The sequence below is a fragment of the Mchenga conophoros genome, linkage group LG5 (genome assembly GCF_057382185.1).
Source record: "Mchenga conophoros isolate Kocher_MC1m ecotype Shallow Benthic linkage group LG5, M_conophoros_male_GT1.1, whole genome shotgun sequence".
NCBI lineage: Eukaryota > Metazoa > Chordata > Actinopteri > Cichliformes > Cichlidae > Mchenga > Mchenga conophoros.
In genome coordinates, this window is record NC_140530.1 from 7,335,831 (window position 1) to 7,358,642 (window position 22,812).

A 22,812-nucleotide genomic window follows, 5' to 3' on the forward strand; every position below is an offset into this window, starting at 1 on the left:
AAATAAATATTTTAGCTCCATTCCCTCCTTTCATTGACGGCCATCTGCCCTCTTGGTGAACTTTCTGTGCACAGTCATAGGAAGTGCATCTGCTTGTCTGTAAATGGTTTCTGTCTCATTTACCGCATCGGATGTGATTAAAGTGTTGTGTGTAAAAACAATGTTCTGCTGTACTTGTTACCGGTTTACACTGTGCAGAGATTTACACATCTCAGTTTGAGGGCACAAACTGAATGTGCATTAAAAGCCTCTGTGTTGCATTCAAGGACATCTATCATTCATATTATTATAATCATTATAATTATTATTTACATATGGGAAATAGACAAGCAGGCAAAGTGCAGTCAACAGCGATGATGAGAGATGAAACGGACATACATGAGACAGAGCACGATGAGGGGGTGGGGGTCAGACAGGGGTGGGATGCTGGTCTGGCTCCACACACAGCGACTCACTTGGCCAGCTTCATCTCTATCTGTTGGCGGATTTCTTGCCGCTCCTGATCGCTGCGGACGGGGAAGATGTTGCGGTCCTCCAGCTCCTGCTTGCTGGGCCTGTTCCGAAGCTTCACAGCCAGCAGCTCCTTCTTCATTCTGCGTGGGAGGGTCCCTGTCGTCGTCGAACACAAGTTAACGTCAGTGGCTGTACAGTGGCTGTACAGTGGCTTTCTAGCTGCTGCACATAGTTTTCCAGCTTAACCTGCTAAACTGATTCTAATCATCTAAGAATTAGCCTGTGAACTTTCACACATTCCTCGCAACAGCTACACATTTGATTAGAGCCCGAGTCTGAGTGGACAGGTCTGAACCCTCGTTCTCTTACATAAAACACCTTCCACAAACTCGGGATTAAGTTCGGGTCTGCTCCGGGGTATTAACGGGTTTTTTTAAGCCAGTGTGAAGCTTTGATTTCATGTTTGCTGAGTTGGCTTGATTAAAAAAATACAGAAAATCTTCACCCAGGCTTGCACATCTCTTGCAGACTGAAGCATGTTGAAGTATTTCCCTCCCTTCACAGATGCCCAGTGCTGTAGTTGTTTCCTGGGAAATTAGCTGGTATTTTTGTCTTTACCAGGAAAACTGATCGGACTGAGCAGATCAGATGTCACACCTTGACTGAGTGCTCGTCTCCATCAAACCTTTCATGTTTTAAATATTTTGAGTTTATGTTCAATTTAAAAGAACACAGAGTGCATATAAAAGATGAAAGTATCAACTGTGACATGCCTGCTGTGCACAAACACGGATACCTGCCAATTACTTAGACTAATGTTAGAACTTGGCTGAGGTCACCACAGCAGATGGATCCACATGTTTGATTTGGCACAGATTTTGTGGTGGATGCCCTTCCTGACACAAACATTCATGAGGCAGAGTTTGTGTCTGGAATCATTGGTAAAAGCAAATGCCCATCCCAGCATCCGCATATTTTCTGCCATTCCAGGTCGCAAGGGCAGCGGACCTCCCCTCTCCCCTGACCACCTCCTCCAACACTTCTGAGGGGACACCAAGATGTTCCCAAGCCAGCCAAGATGCCCAGAAGGCATCCTGGGCCTCAACTGGCTCCTTTTGATGCGGAGGAGTGTCAACTAAACCCAACTTTAGGCATCAAAAATATTCAAATTATTACCGAGCCTCGCTCGTCCACTGAAAGAACTGCCGTTTTTGGGCTCTAAGTTTTAACACCACATGTTTCTGCTTGACAAAAGAGGCCATTAAAGGCATTCATAGTATCCAAAAATATCTGATTTGTGCAAAGATGCACTGCTACCATTCTTAAATCTGAGCTGTGACTCCCTTTGATTCATTGTTTTTTTTCCTGCTTTCATCCTGTTAGCATCTCCTTCACCACACATTAGCATCACGATCTCTGCGACTAACCCTTTCTGGGTAAGAGTAAACCTTTGTGGCAGTGCTATTTAAGTCTCCAGTGAGCTCCACAGTTCACCCTTTTAACATTTTTTCCCCCAGAGTCGCAGACATGCTAACGGCAGGAGTCCGAGCACCACTGACCCAAATGAACAGCTAAGAATTAGGCCACCAGAGCAGATGTTGACAGGCTCTGAAACTTAACACCAGCAAGTATGCCATTCATCATCCATGTAAATCTCCCCGTCAGGCTGCGAGTATAAACAAACATCACCACAGATTATGCAGCTTCATTATCCACTGACAGGGTGCCCAGATTTGGGCTCTGTACAGAACGTGGGCGATAACAGTAAAGCAAACATCATACCACAAGTCGGCTGTCGGCACACATACCGGAGATCACAGACTCGTTCCAGCTGTCCTGGTCGCTCAAGTATTCATCCAGACGCCAGTTCTCCTTGTTCTCGTCAGACTCCTTCTTGCTCTCGGACTCTCCGGCCGGGTCCTTCTCTGTGCTGGACGTGCGAGACAGGCGGCCCTCCGGACGGCGTTTCGGAGACGAGCGCGCCTCCTTCATCTGAAAACTGAGGTCACATGTCACGAAATGTCTGTCAGTTACAGCTGTGGTGGATTGTTGTGTTTGAGCGACTGAGATGCTGCACGGCTCATCTTTCAGAGAGCAGCTGAAATGTTAGTTTACCACCGAACGTGGTCGAGCAGCAGTCACTGAAGTGATTAAAGAGTTCAGGTTGTGTCTGCAGCCCAGGCAGAAATCGCACAACTAAAGCATCACAATGTAACAATCCTGTGACCAAGACACTGGAACAACAGACTGATTTATCTTCATGAGCTGACTGTAAACTATAAAACAGAGCACTAAACAGTCGTTAAACTGCATAAAGCTTCAGTTTGGGTTCCAAAGGCAAAATAAGAGATGAAAAGCTTTGAATACACCGGGAATCCCTCTCTGTTGTTTTCTGCTTCACTAACAGGTTTACAGATCTAAAAAAAAGAACAACAACAACACTCAAAATACCAATAATACTATAGGTCTGTGAAGCATTTACTTGCACGTCCTTGTTCAAGCTCCAACATCAAAGCAAATCTAGAGAAAACTAAACACAATCAATCGTCCATTCTAGAGATGGACCGATCCGATATTACGTATCGGTATCGGTCCGATACTGACCTAAATTACTGGATCGGATATCGGAGAAAAATAAAAAATGTAATCCGATCCATTAAATATCATGAAAGCACCTCACAAAACTTGCAACACGCCGTAACTCACCTCGGAACGTTAGCACGTCGGAGCAGTATGCATCACGTGATAGAGCGGCTGTGGCATACGGGACCTGTCGGTGGTCTGGATAGCATGTGGAGCTTCGCTAGCAACCCGGCATTTCATGTCTGACAAAGTTATCCCCGAGAGAAGTAAAGCAAGTGTGTAAGTCCATCTCTGAATGTTTGTAAAGCATTCCTGCGTTAAGCTTAACAAACGACTGCCTCTCCTGCTGCTACTTCGATCATGAAACTGCTTAACGATCAGCTGATCGGCTTTTCTGTCGCGAGTCCGTGTCTCTAGTTTGCTTTTGGCCCACTTTGCACCAGAAAGAGGAAACCAGCGGCTGAACAACAGCAGCACATTTAAGCTCGATAAGCTGTTGTTAGAATTTATTTAATATTACTTTCTACTCCAGGATCTTTTTCTACTAGCTGACGGCTGTAACTGTGCAGGGGCGGATCTAGCAAAGTTTAGCCAGGGGGGCCGATAGGGCATTAACAGGGAAAAGGGGGCACAAAGACATACTTTTCTTTCTTATTCTCATTTAAAATGTCGAGCTTTTAATAAATAATTATCTGACAGCCAAAGTTTTAATTTGATGCAAAATGAATAGAAGTCAATTACTGTATATAGTGACTATTAAGTCTAATATATATACCCTAGTAAGCTATAGTACTTTTTCCTTTGGGAAGGTACCATCTGTGCAGTCTGCAATTTTGTTGAAGAAAGATGTTGAATCTATTTAATATTTCTTGAAAAATAATTGATTTCTGTGCATTTTTTTTCACACTGCATCAAATTAAGGTTGATTACGTCGATTAAGCATCATGAGGTGGAGCGTGAGGGGTGGTTCCCTATTTTTTATTTATTTATTTTTGTTGTTGCTGGGAGTTGGAACCCTGTTAGTTAGGTTGCTTAATATTTACGCTAAGCACTCTTTAAAATACCAGAATAGGGAGGATGGTGTAGGTTTGAGTTTATTAGATTGATCAGTATTGCTGGACTATGAAATATTTTTTTTTTGCATATAGGTATAACAGAATAGCTTTAGTGTAGTTGTTGTTTTAAACTTGAGTATGAACTTATACAAAATGCAGCAAGATATTTAAAAAACAGTTTTGTTGATTAAAAAAACACTATATCGGATTCATATCGGTATCGGCAGATATCCAAATTTATGATATCGGTATCGGTATCGGACATAAAAAAGTGGTATCGTGCCATCTCTAGTCCATTCATTCATTTTTTTTAAACACTTGTTCACATTTTGTTGGTTTCTGCACTAGAATACAAAAAAAGTTCATATTTTATCCTCATTTCATTCATTTTTAGCACTTGAAGATTAGCATCTTTGTCCACGTGCACACACTGTCTGGGTCAGCATTAACGGGAGGCAAACTCAAACAGAAGGCTGCTTCTTTAAATCTAATCAACAGCCTGCTGGCCTGCAGCTCCAGTCTGTGAGTAACGCTCACATATGACTCCAACCCTTCCACTATGTCCTGAAGGACGAGCGTGAAGCATATCCTCACACAGCACAGCTGCCCCTGAAGGTCAGAGGGGGTCAGACGTGGCTGCTCCTTGTTAAAAAGAAACTGTCCCAATATGTTGCTGGTGAGATTAAGCTGATTATAAGTTGGATTCTGTTCTGAAGGGGTCATCATTTAAAACAGGTCTTTAAAATCCATACATGAAATATATTTAGAAATACTTCCTCTTTTTACACGACGCCTGTGGTCTTTTTTTTGGCTCCACATTGGTTACATTTTTGTCGTGGGAGTTTCTGTCTAACAGGACTAATGCAAATCCATTCACTGACCAAAATGCTGTTTGTGTTCTTTGGCAACTACACAAACAGAGACGTGGTGGAAATGCTGCACATTAAGCCTGACCTGTCCTGTCTGTGTTTGGTAGCCAGGGCGCGGTGCAGCTCCTCAATGATGCAGCTGGGGGGCAGCTGTGGGTGCAGCGCCCCGAGGTGAGGGGACCCGGTGGGTGTGGAGATCCTGCCTCTCAACAGAGAGCCATGAGGGTCTTTGGGCAGAGTGAAGTTCCTGGGTAAGGTGGCAGGGGACTTCTTCACCGGCACTGGAGGAGCACCTGGAGAAGCGAAACACATCGAGTCAGATACCGAACGCTGGTTTTACATCAGTGTGAGTCCTGCTGGACGCACCTTCTAAGCTGCCCAGCCTGGTGAGCAGTTTGACAGGCAGGCTGGGTGGAGGAGGGGTGCTGGCTCGTCTCTGAGGCTTGGTCGCCGCCGCCTCCTGCTTCCCCTCGATACCCTCGGCTTTGCCCTGCATCTGCTCTTCGCTGGGGTCACTGATTGAGGTGCTTTCATCTTCTCCATCTTCACTCTGACTCTGATCACCTGCTGTCTTTGCCACTTCAGTCACATCTTGTACTGAAAGCACACAGCGAAGGTAAGCCGAAAGGTTTAGTGAGTTTCTGAAGCCTTTGGCTCCACCTAGTGGACAATCAGAGACATAGCGCAACTGCACTCGGAAAACCCATTTTATAATCAATATCACTTATTTTAAATCAGGTGATGAAAATAGAAACTAAAGTAAGGAAGAGTCTGTATCCATATTTGGCAATTTAAACATTGGCGGATGTTTTTACATTTTCTTTCAGACACGTGAAAAACAAACAGATTTCTGACATTTGTTGTGTGTTGTTATTTATGAGCCCTTAAAATAATTGTTGCACTGTTACAACAAGTCATGGATTATTTGTTTATACTCTGACTCGCATCAGGTGGTTGTTTTCTTTGTTTTGTGAACACATGTCAACAAGGAAGTTGCAGAAACTTTTATAACATATTTGAAATGTTTTTCATCTCTTCCTTTCTTTTGAATTTCTATTTAATTTTAATATATATACCAAAATAATGGCAAATATAGCTGGCTGAGATACTGGCGGGGCCAGTATTAGCTAAGCGCTAAGAGCCATACTTTTGGTCAAGTCGTGACCTTTATTTACTCTCCAGTATTTTTTATATTTGTTATAAACCAACTGTTTTGGGAAATTCCCATCTTTACACGATAAATGCTTCCCTGTGTCCCCCAGCGTGGTGTGGGTCTGTTGTTTGCTGTGATGAATTTACATATGTGAGACTATCCAGTAAAAAACAGATGAGCTATAAAATCAAAACAATGAGCTAAAATATGCTAAAAACAGTTTTCCTAAAGTTTCTTAGAGATGTGACAAATATGTTTAGCAGTTTTGCACAACTGATGCAATAAAGCAGCATTTTTGTGAGGCAGTTACAGGATATGTATAAAAAGAAAATAGTGCTAGCAACAAGGTGAACACAAAGCCTGAGCCTACATCGCTGTACCTGTTGAGCTTTCTAAATCACTGCCCAGGTCTTCATTAGTGTTGGCCAGCGGTGCCACCGGCTCCTCGTCTCTGTCCTCACCGTCAGAGTGAGGGGGGGTGTCCAGGTCCTCACTGTTACCTCCACAAGCAAGATCTGACTCTGCACATAGCACACAGAGGCGACAGGAATGAGTCTGCGTGGCAGTTTAGGCCTCATGCGGCTGAGCAAGTGAACCGTGCAAAGCCTGGAGTCATATGTGTGCTAGTGCGCTAACGTGTGTTCATCTGTGGTTCTGCACCTGTCTCGGTCTCCCCGGGGTTCCTCCTGACGAGGTCATCTCTCTTCTGCCGTACAGCTGCCTTCTTCTCCACCGCTATACGAACACAAACATTAATCAAACCGGTCCTCAGACTGCATAAGGAAATGAGAGCGCGTGGGACTATTTGCATGTTATGGCTTTCAGCGTTTAACGCCACCCGTGGAAGTGCACGGCGTCACACTCACCTCCTGTGGGCTTCAGCTTCTCGTTTTTCTTTTTCCTCCACTTCCAGGGCTTGAAGATGCGTCCCAGACTGGCCAGCTTGCTGTTGCGGCGAACGGGAGGCGTACGGACCCCTGAGACCAGGCAACCTGAATGCAGAGCCCTCTGCTGGTCCATCACATCTGCAATACAGAACACAGCTGCCTTTAACACGGGCTGAGAAAACAAAATCCACCCAGGCGTTCACGACATCCGTCACGAGCACGGTGAGGACTGGAGGAATTTCTTGAATCCCTCGTTTACCGATAACCTCTCATCATCTGAGAGCAGTAAATGTGGGTCACTGGCTGCAAACACCTTATTGATTCCAGCCTCATTTCTGAGGAGAAGCGGTGCTGAGGGGAGAGGACAGAGAATCGCATTGTTGCCGTGTGACTCACATGGTTCGACGGCAGCCAGACCTCGCCGGCCCCAAAACACGCACACAATGGAAGGCTTTTAAACGACGTCTTGAAACACACGCAGGGAATAAATAAAATCAGCTTCAGCTCGAATGCCTCTCCTTAGGTCATCAGAGCAGACATCTGCAGCCTGACTCCACACTGATTTTACACCATTTCAGCCTGCACTCTTCTCTCAGTGAAGTAAACATCAGCGTGCGAAACATCGTGCATTAGTGACAGAGTCGTACAAATCCTGCATGCAGCTACTGACAGCCCTTTAGAACCTCCTGCCCGCCTCCGAGCCCCCACTGTTTATTTTTGTTGTCTCTTTTAGTCCGGCGTTTGTTTTTATTTTTGGATACTGATGAGCGCGTGTTGGAAGGCCTGCTTTTGAAAAGAGGTGATTCAAGTTTTTACAATTCATGTTCTGTCAGTGGTTGAATAATTACTCCATTAATGCAAGACTGCAAGGAAACACTGCATATTATTTCCTTTTTCCCCTCAATAAAAGACCAGAAAATAGTTTAAAATAGTTTAGATGCTGACCAAGATTTCCCAGAGCTCAAGCTGACACTGTTAAAAACAAGAAACCTTCATAACACACTATAAAGATGTATGTCTACCAGTGGTATACGATATTATCACAGAATTTCACTCACGATACGATGTTATTGCAAAATGTTAAAAATCGCAATAAGCTGAGTATTGCAATAACATTACCTTCAGCTGCAGATGATCTCCCCAAAGTTCAGCTTTGTCATTTTTATTTTATCCAATATGCTAAAGTTATCAGTGAAGATGCTCAAGTTTGCAATTATGTACTCTGTCAAGAAAAGTAAGACCAGAGGGTTTTTTTCCTTTAAACTAATTTATTGTCAGTATTTTCATTTATTTATTATTTATTTGTATTAACTGCCCACCAGAGTTAAGTGGCTCAACAAACAAAAAGAAAATCCTCTGATATTGGACAGTTATGAGGGCTGGATTGAAAATGAGTGATGAAGAGAAAAACTTTGAAAGAGCTTCAGAAAGCCTGGAGAAAAATCACAGGACTGTAAATCCTGGACAAACTTGTGTTTGGAAGGAATCCTTATGAGCCGATGTGGTTTCTCTGTTCCTGCGGTTCCTAAATATGTCCACTTTAAATTAACACCACTCACAATTAATGAGGAATATCAGAGTTATTATATTATATTACTTTTTAAAAATGACCAATATAATATCATCGCTGCGTGATGACTAATCACTTGTATTAGTGGCTTCTAGTCTTCACTGAGGGCAAGCAGGGCAAGGAAATCTTTACATCTGCAAAGCAAAAATTAAAAATATTTCACTGCTTCAGAGCAACAATCTAAACAGCTGCAGATTCACATTTTGCATATAGACTAATTTTGCACTGAAGCTTTGATCTCTTGCCACAGACAAACTCAATCAATGGCTCTCCCTCTTAGCAGGTACTCTGACTCCTTCGAGTGCTCTTAAGTCTGCACGCTAAGCTGCATACGAGGGTTCACATTGACAGGCAGAGAAGCAAAGAGGCTGACCGTGCTGACTTCAGTCATGATGCACCGAGTGGCAGAGAGACACACAAAGAGAGAGAGAGAGGACAGAAATAGGCACTCCTACACAGTCTGGCTCCGACAACAAGCTGACACCTCGGGGATCTTACAGCTGAGCCGTGGGCTGCGCAGCGACGGATCTATGAACACTTCCATTTTCTGTCAAAGGCGACTAAATCCACAACATCTGCTCACTTATCCCTCCAGAAATGAATTACATATACACTCGAATTACACAGTAAGAGGAAGATATTGAATGTGCCGCTATTTATACAGGGAAATTCCACAGGTGGGCGGGTGTGTGTCTGTGTGGAGGCAAGGCAAGCAAATGTAACACAAAAAAGGTCAAAAATCAGCTGATATTTGAAACTAAGGATGTGCAGAAATATCGACTGAATATCTGCAGCCGGTCCCAGTGACATCAGCGTGAGCAAACACACTGACATTTTAATACAGTTATATGTAGCCGATATTTATCTGCAGTTTTGTGCTAGCTAGATATTAAACACTGTGTGGTCACTTTGCTTATCAGGAATTCTGTGTTTCCCTGGAACAAAGAGGGAATAAATAGTAAAAAAAAACTCAATTTAAAAAGCAGGAAAAAGTGTATCTGCCAAACAGGTGCATATCAGGAACATATCTTCCACATCCAACGGAACAATGTTGCTAAAGTTCTTTAGAAATTGGCTGATTCTTCACTCATTTTCAGTCCAGTCCTTGCTACTTAACACTGTGAATCGTGAATCGTTCAAGTAGAAAAAAGGCACCAAGTTCATGGGATGAAACCGAGGTGTGCCAAATTACACAAGACCTGAAAGTTAGTGACAACAGGTCTCATGAAGTGATGAATCCAAATTTGAAAATTGTGGTTAAATCAATAACCACTATGGAAATGAGGAGAGGGGTACAACTGTGAGTGCCTCCTGTCTCTAAAACATGGTGGAAGCTCAGTCATGGTTCGCTCAACATTACTGAAGCAGCGTGAGATCGTGTCCAAAGAAGAGCGTTTAATGTCCTTCAAGAAGCCTGGAGAACTGTTCCTTAAGACAACTTGAAGAAAGGATAAGAAAGATGCACAAGAGACTTCAAGCTGTGTTGAAGAATAAAGGTGCTCGTACCAAATATTGACTTTCAAGCTTGTTAGAAATGAATAAACTGTTTTTTTCTTATTTTTTGTATTTGCATATTTCAATAAATCAATGCACCTATGTCCCATTTCCTACCAAAATATGATCAAATGAGGGGTGGCTCACGACTTTTGCACAGTACTGTGCATTTAATTCTGGCGCAGCAGGCAACTACACTAACATTTTCATTTAAAACACTGCCATCTTGTGGTCAAAGTTTTAACTGTAGTTTATAGAAGTTTTTTACAAAAAGTACCTTTAACACAGTCATTTTTGACAAAGATTGCTTTGTTTCCCTGGAATGAAGAGAAGTAAATAGTTAAAAGTAAAAAAAATAAGGACAGAATTTCGTAATAAATTAATTTCTCTCTCTTCCACTTATCCAATTCAGGGTTGCCGGGGTGACAGGCTGCCCCTGTCACAGGGTTTACACAGAGAGACAAACAAGCATTTACACTCAAAATTTGCAGCAAGGGGAATTTAGCATTTAGAATCACCCATTAACCTAACCCCACTAACTGCATGTCTCTGTACTCTGGGAGGAAGCCGGAGTACCCAGAGAGAACCCACGCAAACACAGGAAGAACGTGCAAACTCCACACAGAAACCAGCCAGGTGGTGGATATGAAACCAGGCATGTGACGCAAAAGTGCTAAACAAAAATTAATTTTAGAAAATTTTTAAATATGTAATTAAAAATAATTCATTATTAAGCTCAAATCCTCCAAAACCAAGCAACAAGAAGCCAGAGATCATCTTAACTTACACGGATTAGAAATCATCTTCAGATGTCTTTTTTTCCCCAAGCATTAGTGCACAATCCAAAACGATTAAACCTACTGGCACATTAGATTAATTCAAAAAAAAAAAAAAAAAAGAAAAGAAAGAAAAGCCAGTCTTCATCCTAGAAAAACTGGCAAAGCACCCGTCTCGTCTCCCAGAACAGCATTACCAAATGTGTTAACATTACAAACACATTACTCAGGCACCCAGTGACACAAAGCCAATCACAAGTGAGTTCATTGATTCGTTGAACAAGCAGCGTATCGTCGCCTCTGATCTCACTGCTCGACAGCCAATCAATGTGAGAAGCGGGTCAGTTGCCCAAGTCATGCGCCCCTGCCTGGCATGTAGAGAGAAATCCAGGTCAAGCCTGTAGTAAGCATGCCCAGGGTCAGGCTCCGTTGCCATGGTTACCACGTCGGATGCTGCAAAAAGGGCCCTCAGAGGCAGAGAGACTCACCACAGCATGAGGAATAGGGAGTTGCTGGGTGGATGGGGAAGGCTTGTTGCCACACGGAGAGACGCTGAGCTGCAGCCAATCGCGTCTCAGCGTGCAAGTGTGCATAATGTAAGTCAGGGAGATGCTGCATGTTTCATTTGTACAACTAATGCTAAAATATTTATTGAAGTGGTAAGGGCGTCAGCATGGCTTTCTGCAAATGCAGGACACTTGTTTGGTGGAGGGTTTTGGAGCAAAGGGGGAAAAAAACAAGTGGTGAAAGTCAGATTCTGTAGTGTGTGCACAGTAACCTAGAGAAAAGCTGTGCACATAATGAGGCTGCTGAGGATGGGAAACACAGAGCTCCTGGAAATGTTACAACAGCCTCATCACTTACACTACAAATGATCTGTCATGAGTTTAGTGCTGCAGATAACATAAAAACAGTCAGTCAGCAGGGAGAGGTCGTTTCCAGTAATGTTACACCTAAAGTCCCCAAAGAGTCGTTCATCTGTAGAGTCATAGCAGTGAAAGAACAACAATATTAGGTACAGGCTAGCTGCTGAACGCTACGGGTCACAATAAGATTATCAGAGGAAAATGATATCCACGGTAGGCAAGCAGCGTATGACCCCCGCGCAAAAAAAGGTAAAAGAGCAGCACTATGTTAGGGGTTATTAATCTCCACGAGCCATAAATACGTGCCGGTGAGGCGTGAAGCACTTACTTAAAGGATGCGCGGTTATCCAGTCCTCCTGCAGCTTCGGTGCTCACATCATATCTTCCCAAAGAGCGGAGCGGCTGAACCAGAGACTGATGGTTTCTCTTCCTCTTCTTTTTCTTTCTTGAATTACCACACAATGATAATAATTTAAAAAATACTTTATGTTCAAATTTCCTCTTCCTAAAAGTTGCGGAAACGTTGTTTAAACAGCGACGGGAACGCCGGGAGTGAGCTGAAAGTGGAGAAAGTGTGAGCGACCGAGTTGCGTCTGCAGCTAGCCGTGAGTGTTGATGTGCAATCATATGGACCCCGCCCCTCCGCCGGGAGGAGGAGGGCAAATACACCAATACACTCTGACACACTGTACTGTGCATGTAGTACAGTAGCAAACATACACGCTGCTAACAGCTGCTTAGCCGCGACTACAGGTTTAACATTAACAGGGTTTAATGTATAATATACGTCATATATGCATTACTATATATAATAATTAATGTGAGGGGATTTTAATGCTTTTTGTACATGTTTTTTTTTTTGTATCCTAAAATAGCCTTTAATAACCCGCCCAAATACATGAGATATCAATGGAAAGTCCAGGATGTTCTCTATTAAGGTCATTTGGACTAGCTCAAATAAGTCAAAAGATATAGACCAAAAACAAATGTCCATTAGAGAGGACATAAAGGAATAGGCTGGCTCTCAGGAGGATATAATGTTAAAAACACCTAGATTACACTTGCTTTAAATGAATGGGATTAAATTGTATGGGTTTAAATTTGCTCTTGGGGATTTAAAAATTAATTGAAAACGGACTGTAAATGGTAAATGGCCTGTATTTATATAGCGCTTTACTAGTCCCTAAGGACCCCAAAGCGCTTTACATATCCAGTCATCCACCCATTCACACACTGGTGATGGCAGCTACATTGTAGCCACAGCCACCCTGGGGTACACTGACAGAGGCGAGGCTGCCGGACACTGGCACCACCGGGCCCTCTGACCACCACCAGTAGGCAACAGGTGAAGTGTCTTGCCCAAGGACACATCAACCGAGACTGTCCAAGCCGGGCTCAAACCGGCAACCTTCCGATTACAAGGCGAACTCACAACTCTTGAGCCACGATCACCCCTGTAGATAAAGACCACATATAAAGACTGCATATAAAAGATGGACAAAGCCACCATGACATCACTTATTGGTGTTGGACTCTATAGCAGCAGAGCAGCTTAGTGTCTTTTTTAGTAGACCAGAAGCTGAAGTGCTGAGCAAGCTGCATCCACAACTTAGACACTAACATGAACTTCTGAGTCTTTCTCACAATAAAAAGAAGCCAATGGAAATGTACAATGCTGCAAAAATGCTTGATAAAAGAATTAAAATGGGCGCGTTTTCGTGGACTGACTCACCATTGGAAGCAGCCTCAAGGGGCCATTTGAGGAACTGCAATCTTTTAAAATCACTTTCATATTTGTTTGATTTTTCAGCTCTTGAGGTTGGTGCTTTGTTTCAGCTAACCATTATGATTATCATGAAAGCTAATATCTCAGTTTCATTAACCACAAAGTCTATATGATGTATAAAAATAGTAAAAATTCCCATCACCAAATGTTTAAGTGCTCAGTTAAGTTTAAAGAGGTGCTTTAATGCTTAATGGTCATAAATTACACAATTTGTTAAATGGCCACAATGATGCTAGACAAAGAGTCAAGAAGTCACCAAAGTTCAACCTAATGTGAACATGTGTCGAAAAAGTTAAGTGACGTCACTCAAAGCCCTGAAAGTCAGCCTGGTGTTTGGGCTAGAGGAAAGAAAATCACCGGTTCACAAGTTTGTCCTTTAGTCAAACAGACAATAGCAAGTAAATATAAAAAGATCAGGCACCTACTTGAGGACAGATATTTATACCACAGGAAAAATGACTGGTGATAAAGAGATAAATATGTCCACACTAGTAACTGCAAGCCTCTTGTTCAGACAGTACAGCTGCCACTGCAAGAACACAGGGTTACCACTTTCAATTTTTCCTGTGCATATTTTTAAATAGGCAACCTTTCTTGTTAGATCTATTCTTAAAGATACGTTTCCTCGACTTCCGTAAAGTCTGCTTGAAACACAGATGATTTAATAATTTATCAAACAACATCACTTATGTGTAAATAAAGTCTTTTGTGATTTCTCATCAATCCTTCAGAGGGCCCCTCATACATTAACAGCAGGAAGAGCCGAGTTACATCAGAGATGATGAAAGTCCGTGGCTGGATATCTCCTTAGGGACACACTAGCAGTCAGCGAAGAATATAAACAAGGATGTAGGGTACTCACCGAATAGCGTCTCATTCAATATTTACAAGGCTTCATTTAATATGGCCAAAAGGTTGCGCGAGCACATTTTGACCAGTTAATAAGGAACTGACACATGACCTCAAGCTGGCTAACTTGAAGATGAAAAAACAAGACTATACCCCATTATGTAAGCGCACATGTAGAAATATTAAAGGCACTGCTTCAGTAGTTACAGCTAAAGATTATTATTATTATTATTATTAATAAAGACAATTTTTAGCATTCATATTAAACAAATCGCTTGTCGTCACAGCTGGAAAAAGTCACGACGTGTCATTAATAGTTTCAGTGATGGCTGCTTCCCACTGTGGAGTGTCAGTGTGGGCTCTGATATCGTGCATGGGGACATTTTAATAGGAAATTGCACCTTTGTACATTTATAGATACAAACTGTCCAATTTTAAAGCCAGAGACATAAAGAGAAACACAGCACTGGGAGAACACTGAATTTAAATCTGTGGTGCAGAAAGATTTCTTATAATCTTGTTTTAAGGGAAAGTCAGCAGATTTGACTTATGATTCTATATGTTGTCTTTATCTCAGTTTCATGAAGATATGCTTCAACATAACCACTTAAGTGCATGTAGGTATTTTTCAAGATGGGTGTCAGGTGACAGAATTTCCTCTAGAAGGACTTTAATATATTACTGTACATCTTGTGTGCAGTTATATATTGTTGATTATACTGCAAGACGTCGCACTAATGCTTTGTATTTTTGGAGTCTACAGCTTGTTATTATATTCAGGGGCCCATGCAGCCGTGTGAGGTGATGACATAATCAGAGTCATATTTTTGATAGAATTACCAATAGTTCATTTTAATTTAATAGGCTCTATATGTTGTATAAAGTACTATTATTTTCAGAATTGCACATCTGTCAGGGTTGTGTTAGTACTTTAGTTGAAAAGGGGAAGTCAGACCTACACAAAGAAGAGAATGCAAAGAAATGCAGTGTGTACTTTGTAGTAGAGGCTCAAACAGGCCTATCTCCACCTACCACCACTTCCCCTGCCGGTGGCGGACTCCCTGAGGTGTCGGTGCGTTGGTGGTTCTTTGTGTCTGGGGGTGGGCGCCCAGGTACACACCGGCTCACTCCTTGGCGGCCGCTTATCGGGGCCTGGAGCCTGGGGCTCGCTCGGGCCCCTTCGGGGGTGGGGTGCCCCCGGCCTCTCGGCCTGGGGCTCGGTCACTCAGGCACAGCTGGCGGCCGGCGGAGCTCACGGGCGCGTCACTGCAACTCCCCCTGGCTTCTGCTCCGCGGCTGCTGAGTGAACCCTCATCTGGAACTCTCCTCAGCTCTTACTGGAACAGTGGCGCGGCTGCCCCTCTGTTGGTCTTCCTTGGTTTCTTGTGTTCTGGGGGCCTCTGGATGTCTGGAGTTTTGATCTCCTCCATACCTGCTTCACACCCTGGAGGACGGGGCTGTGGCCCCCCCACACTCCCTAGCAGATCGTTACATGGAGAAACCTTTGGAATACAAGCGCGCTGATCCACACAGGTATGCACACGGGTGTTCACTGCTCGTAGACCCAAATTACACCTTTCTTGGCTGCTACTTCGAAGCACATCTGTCCTGCGTGCTGCACAACAACATTGAATATTTAGTATTTACTGCTGTTTACACTTAGCTAGATTAATGCGATGGTGTTGTGTTTAGTATGTTGCTTTGTTTCTTTTTTTTTTTTTGTCTTTTTTTGCTTGTTTTCTATTCTTCTCTCAACAGGTGATCCAGGAGATTTTTTTTCTCCCCCCCCCTTTCTCACTGTCCCTCTCCCCTTCTGTTTTTCCTTTCCTTCCTCTTTCTTTCTCCCTTTCCTATCTCTCACTCATGTCTGTCCCGTCTGTAACATCTGAAAATAAAATATAATAAATAATAAAAACAAAGATCGACCAAATGGACCAATACGGCAATGCCACGATAATCCATTTGGCAAAGTAAATCCATTGGGTATCCTTGTTGGTCTTCAGACAACAATTCTGATGGCTAAAGAACCAAATGGGACAGGCGGGGAAAAAAAAAAAAAAATGAAAAAAAAAAAAATGAAAAGGGGAAGTCAGACCTACACAAAGAAGAGAATGCAAAGAAATGCAGTGTGTACTTTGTAGTAGAGGCTCAAACAGGCAACATAGAGCACATTAAAACCTACTTTGCATGGGCATATGCATAAACTTCCTGTTTTATGATGATAGAAAGCCTGATCGTAACCGCCCTTCAGTGGAAACAAAGTCATTTGTATGTCTGCTTCTCCAGGATTCATAAACACCAGCCCTCTTTCCCAAATCATAGTTATGAGCGATACCTCTGCTGTAATCGCTGTGCACCTCCCAGAGGTTTCAACAAACTGCTAGTAACACGGCTGCAGAGCAGCTATCACTGGCAGTTAAAGCAACATTAAATCCAATATCAACACAGTTGAATTAATTCTGGTGAAAGGAAAGGGGGCTAAACACGGCTGCTGTGTTTCTGATTTCAACTGTAATGATTTTTAATGAATCACTTCAGATAAACTAAATTAAGCAATTTAAATTGTGTGACTACAAGGTCAGCAGTGGGTCTACCCATCTAGGAATAGACAAGAGAGTTAATATCCGCCTTAAAATATCTGTACCATGGGCCCTGAACTGGAGATGCCCAAAGGAAAAACAGCTATAATTACTTTGTTCATTCATTTCAAACCACAGGTCTTGAAGGAAGTTTCACACTGGGATATCACGAAGATGAATTTGCTAATTAGGTAACACAATTTGCAATAAGAGTGAGACAAGCACGAGTCGCATGTATGCAAACTGCTCCATTGTAAAGTTCAGTGTCAATTTTAACTCGTTTATGATATTTAAACTTTTCCTCAGTGCCAAAGTGAGCCTGTGTCAGTTGTCTGTTCACAAACAGGAGGAGCAAATATTTCTAATAATTCTGCATTTATTTAATGGTGTCATTTTACTGTTCAGTTAAATTTATGCTCAGCTCTGCAATGACACTGCCGTCATATCATGATAAAGACATAGCACCAACACGTGTTGACGTTCCTTTGCACGATCAATCTGCTGCTGCAGATGATGTAAAACTGCATAACATAAGATGTCACATCATTAGGGCACTTTTGCATTTTTACTGTTGATGACTGTAAATGATCACTGGCAGCGACGTGTAGATGTATGCACTTTTTTATGTTTGTGTGTATCTGTAGAGTGAATTTAACTGTGGTGCAGTCACAGGGGGGATGAGGGAGATGGAGAAACGTGCTGTACATCAGCAGTATAAATGCTCAAACCTGCAGTTATGGACTGTCCATTTGTGGAGCAATTTGCACCAAAGCACTTTAAAATTGATTGCAAGCCTCTGCAGCAGCATGGTCACATTCTCTTTGGAGTGAGAGCTTCTGAGCATCAGAGATAAGCCACAAAGTAACCGAATCAGAAGGCACATGAGGGTTAACGAAAAGTAATGTTGAATAATCAAATTAGTCTGATATTCGTATTCAGATTTCTCATTTCTATTTAAACTACACATTTAACTACACTTTTTTTTATTATTTTTTTTTAAAGCTGCGTATCATTCAAATATGTGCTCACAAAGACACAAATGATACATGAACTGCTTACAAACTCTACATTAAGGCAGCGATTCACGAGGCAAACCATGCCAGGCTGGAAGCAGCTCCACAGGCCGTAGGAGACTGACTCTGTGGCATTTCACTCCAAAGCAGGCTTTGCACCGTGGCAGTGCAGCCACATTTAAAAGGTAAGTGCTCCTAAAGGCCTCTGCTGCTGCTACTCCACTTCTGCCCTGGCCCCCTTTAAATCTGCTTAATCATTCATCAGGTACAACCACAGCCTGCGTAGCCTTGGAGCCAGTGCAGTGTCACAGTGACAGATGGGGGGACTGTAGCAGTGGGGAAGACACAGTCTTGAGTGCGTAGAGTGTGTGAGCTGCAAACAAAACAGTCTCTGGGATTCCTCTGAAGGAGAGGTTTCAAGGTTGGGAGGAGGCCAGGATGCTGCCTGGGCAGAGCAAGAGCGTACTTTATCGATTTTTTACATTTTATTTTAATTTATTGGTTTAATCGTCTTCCCAGAGAACTAGCTGATGTCTTCAAAACTGGTCTTGGGTTTTTTTTTGTCTGATCAACACATTTTCCCGTTAGAGAGCTCTATGGCAGGAGGCCATTAATCAGTGCCGTCTTCAATTATTGCTTAATATTGTTATGCAACCAAACAATTAACATTAGGTGACCACTTTTATTACTATGTTTCATCTGCCTCTGCTGTGATTAAAGTTTAATAAGGCTGGAGCACAAAAGCAGTGGTGTAGCACAGATATCCGTGGCCTCTAATTAGCAATATCAGTGGGCCCCCTTTCCCCATTCAATAAACTGTAAAGCATGCACAAATACTTAAAACAGGACTACATTAGATCCACAAGCCTGTCTGTATAAGTGTAAAGTAGATTTTAAAATTAGAAGCATCAAGATTTACTTACATGTTATACCATCGGGGTCACACACTATTTTGGCCAGTTCAGTAAACCTGCATGTTTTTAAAAGACAATATTAGTGTCCTTTTGGCTTGTTTAGAATGAAAATGCCTGTATTATACACCTTTTGGAGATCAGTTCATCTTACGAAGCCTTTCACAGCAGCCCGAGCTTCTGCATACAAGGGTAAGACAAAAGAGCTTATTTGTATAGCGCTTTTACTAGTCCCCCCTTAGGGACCCCAAAGCGCTTTACACATCCAGTCATCCACCCATTCACACACTGGTGGAGGCAAGCTACAGTTGTAGCCACAGCTGCAGACTGACAGAAGCGAGGCTGCCATATCACGCCATCGGCCCTTCTGGCCAACACCAGTAGGCGGCAGGTGAAGTGTCTTGCCCAAGGACACAATGACCGAGACTTTCCGAGCCGGGGCTCGAACCAGCAACCTTCCGATTACAAGGTGAACTCCCAACTCTTGAGCCACGATCGCAGGTATCAAACCTCACATCCTTCCAGTAAGGGTTTTTTACTATTGTACTGTTAGAAAAGAGAGGCCACTACATCAGAACAATGATCCTAAACAAACCTGAACATCTAACGGACTACCGTCGGAAGCTTCCTCAGTTGTACAGCTGAAAGTTTTGTTGTGGTCCTCAGTGCCTCCTGGCACAACAATCATTGAAAAGATTGATGAAACCAAAAGACCCTTCTATCAAACCTGACATGCTCCCTACAAGGCCTTCGCATTTCTTACTACAAGGATCATAAATGTGATGTCTGCTTCCAGTTAGGTGAACGTAAACACAAACTGAATTTGCTCATTTACTTGTGAAGACAGCCTCCGGTATCGCGTCCATCAGTGATGCGACTAATTGCTCTCGCGGTAGTCTGGCAAGCTCATGAAATCAAACAGGTTTGTCACTGTAATCACATAACGTGACACATCTGTGTTTTGAGACGACTCTGAGCAGCCACACTTTTTCCCTGCATGAATTTCTTTGGGTTAGCTCTCGTCACATTGGAACAGCAGTTTGATTTTACTTAATTCTAGATGGAGTTCAGCAACAGCACCCACACTGATTTCTGCAGCTGCAGCACCCCCTCCTCCCCCTCCTCTTCCTGATCCTCGTCCTTGTTTAACACTGCTGAAACATTCAAGTCTGTCAGAGTGATCAGTCTCTTAACTCTAGGCTTAAGCGCACGGTTTAATTACACGTAAGGCGGAGAGCAAAGTACAGTATCTGCTTGTGTGTCTGTTTTATTCCCCATCTCTGTGGGATGCAGTGTAGATTTTGTAGAAACAAATGGCTGAAAATAACTCTGCCGGGGCGGTCTACAGCCTCTATTCTCGACTTTCACATCGCAGCTCTGTTTCCATTTGGCCGACCCTTCCTATCCCCTCGTCGTGGGCAGAGGATGTCAAAAGGATCAGCTGGATGCTCTGGTGTCTTCTCATGTGCAACATATTGCTTTTACGCGGCTCTGAAAGGAATTAGGTCAGCACATGAAACATTCATAAAAGATACATTATGTGTAAATGGCTGACAGCTTAACTCGAATCGCTTCCCCCAGCATGTCTGGCCCAGTCGCAGGGTACATCTCTGTCTCCGTTACACATATAGCAAACGGTAAGCTCACGTTAAGACACGAGATGCATAAACTATTACTACAAACATGCAGTAAAGCCAGGGTTGCTCCATTGCAGTGCAGATCAGAGGCAGAGAGATCACAGTAAGGCACAAAAGTGAAGCTCTGTTTGGTGTGAAAACATTAAGCTTACTGTGGGCAGCATGCAGAGCAATAAATACAAGCCACAAGCCATTCATCTCTCTGGGCACGGCTTCACCGCCACTCTGTTTTTAATTTTGCAGATACTGTCGAGGACTCAAACGCACCAGAGAAGCATGTTAAAGTCCCAGTGTACGGGAGACATCCTTGTTTTTGTAGAGATTTTGTTTTGTAGCTGGGGGGAGGGGAGACAGTAGCGTGTGTGTGCGTGCAGCGGGGAGGGGATGGTACATCCATACCAGTCGTGTTTGTGCTGCCGTTCAATCAAGTGTGTACTCGGAGACAAAGAGACAAAGACTATCAGCCTATTTATATTCATCTTTTCTATGAGAGGGGAAAAACCTGCCCTGAAAAAGAATTAGCACATCATCACATGTTATTGCTTTGATGTTAATTACATCCTTATGCCAGACAGCTCCCGCTTCATTCACCGAGATGGTCAAATTGCTCGGGAAGTTTCTCGGGTTTCAGTTTCAAAGTCAGAAGCCTTACCAGTCCACTGTGTCAGTTTGCTAAAGCTTTTTAACCTTAACCACTCTGATTAGGAAATTATGTTTCTGCCCTGAAGTTTAAAAACAGCAAATTGTGAGGACAAAACATAGAATTATCACCAGCTCTGCAGTCCTTCCTTTCCATTCGTTATCAAATAGGCCCTAAGTACTTTGTACGTGGTGATAGTACGGAGAGCATAATTCACATTTCTGAGAATTTAAGCTGATTACCTTTTACTGTTTAAGTCCACATTGCATATTTTGTAAAACACTATGCTCCAAAAACTGCACAAGAAATCCAAGTCCAGGCACTTTAGATAGGTTTGAAAAAGTAATCAGAGGATTTTATTTTGAAGACATTAACAATATACATTGATGTATTTTTTTCTAAACCTTCCCAAGTGCCTGAACTGATATTTTAAGCATAATATTTCGATTTCTCTATTGTTTTGCAATCATTTCAAACCATGAAATGATTGTGGTGTTTGAGGGGCTCCAGTAGCACTTCTTTTATTTACTCATATTGCTTATTTTATGTTTGTAATGCCTAATTTTGATATTTTGTAACTAATATAAACAAAAAAAACTCAGTGTTTTGATTTTTGAATGCGATGCAGCGTATCAGCAATACATACAGCACATTACGGGAAGAACTGGTCCACTCACTTAACAGCACAGGGCCAGGTCTGGGGATAAAATTGAGGAGACAGCTGCTGGCTACCTTGAACCTTAAGCCTGAGCCCAAACAAAAGCTAAACATGTGAGCTATAAACAAAAATATATATAATGGTAAATAGTTATAGAGCCCAAAACTGCTCCTTGTACAGACTCTAAACGTGTTTATTTGTGCTCTTAAATTGTGTCTGTGAAGACTGACTCAAGTCGCCACACAAGGAACTGCAGATTTTGGAACTTCTCCCATTGGCTTAAATTTTCAGGCCGCAAGGTTGTTGCTCAAAACCAGAACCAGAGACCTTTTCTTATTTCTTATTTGTTTCCGTTGACAAACCCAAGTGCTTACATCACCCATTATGCAACGTACACATTTTATAGCCCCTAACAGTTTAACCCCGCTGTGTTATGCTAAAATGACTTGAAGTACTCGGGAATACTATACACCTCTTTTTAAAATTTGAACTTGTAGCCTTCAGACCCAACTGACTCTTCTAAAGCGCTTTATAAAGTGCTTTTCAAATATGCACGGGTACTCACCACTAGAGCAGGGCGATATGACCAAAAATATTTATCACGATATACATTTGAAAATTTGCGATAACGATATAACTGACGATATAATTGACACTAGACAAAATACTTTACAACTCCACAACTTTATTAGTGCAAAAAAACCATCAATGTATTTTCACTTAAACAAGCAGCTGTTTTTTATGTGCATTAAAGTTATATAAAAATGTAACAGTGCAAATGCAAATTCCTTGCTGACAGTTTAACCAAAAGGCATTTCCAGTGGAAATTGTCCGACATATCCTCAGCATAACCATGTATAATATCCACAAAACTTAAAAAGAGGTTATACACACACAATACGGTAATATTATGTTGAAGCACAGTACGTATCACTCCGCGAGGCGCCTGCCTACGATAGCCGTAATGCTCCGACAATCCATCAAGCGGTGCGGGTTTGTAGCTTAGCAAAGTCGTACTAAAACATTTGACAGA

The 22,812-nt window shown here is 42.5% G+C and overlaps 1 protein-coding gene across 2 annotated transcripts in view; it reads right to left on the bottom strand.

Annotated features, from left to right (window-relative positions):
* phactr3b (phosphatase and actin regulator 3b) overlaps nucleotides 1-22,812 on the bottom strand; it is a 60,091-nt gene that overhangs the window by 24,601 nt on the left and 12,678 nt on the right. The window contains exons 1-8 of one of the 2 annotated variants that reach the window (XM_085272988.1): nucleotides 12,035-12,301; nucleotides 6,980-7,138; nucleotides 6,774-6,848; nucleotides 6,494-6,634; nucleotides 5,327-5,557; nucleotides 5,046-5,253; nucleotides 2,262-2,452; nucleotides 456-609 (exon numbers count right to left, since the gene is read on the bottom strand). In XM_085272988.1, coding sequence (XP_085129114.1) covers nucleotides 456-609; nucleotides 2,262-2,452; nucleotides 5,046-5,253; nucleotides 5,327-5,557; nucleotides 6,494-6,634; nucleotides 6,774-6,848; nucleotides 6,980-7,133 — 1,154 coding nt within the window. In that variant the 5' untranslated portion in view covers nucleotides 7,134-7,138; nucleotides 12,035-12,301. Of the gene's footprint in view, nucleotides 1-455; nucleotides 610-2,261; nucleotides 2,453-5,045; nucleotides 5,254-5,326; nucleotides 5,558-6,493; nucleotides 6,635-6,773; nucleotides 6,849-6,979; nucleotides 7,139-12,034; nucleotides 12,302-22,812 lie in introns of those variants that run through there. The other variant, XM_085272987.1, reaches the window with a different exon arrangement.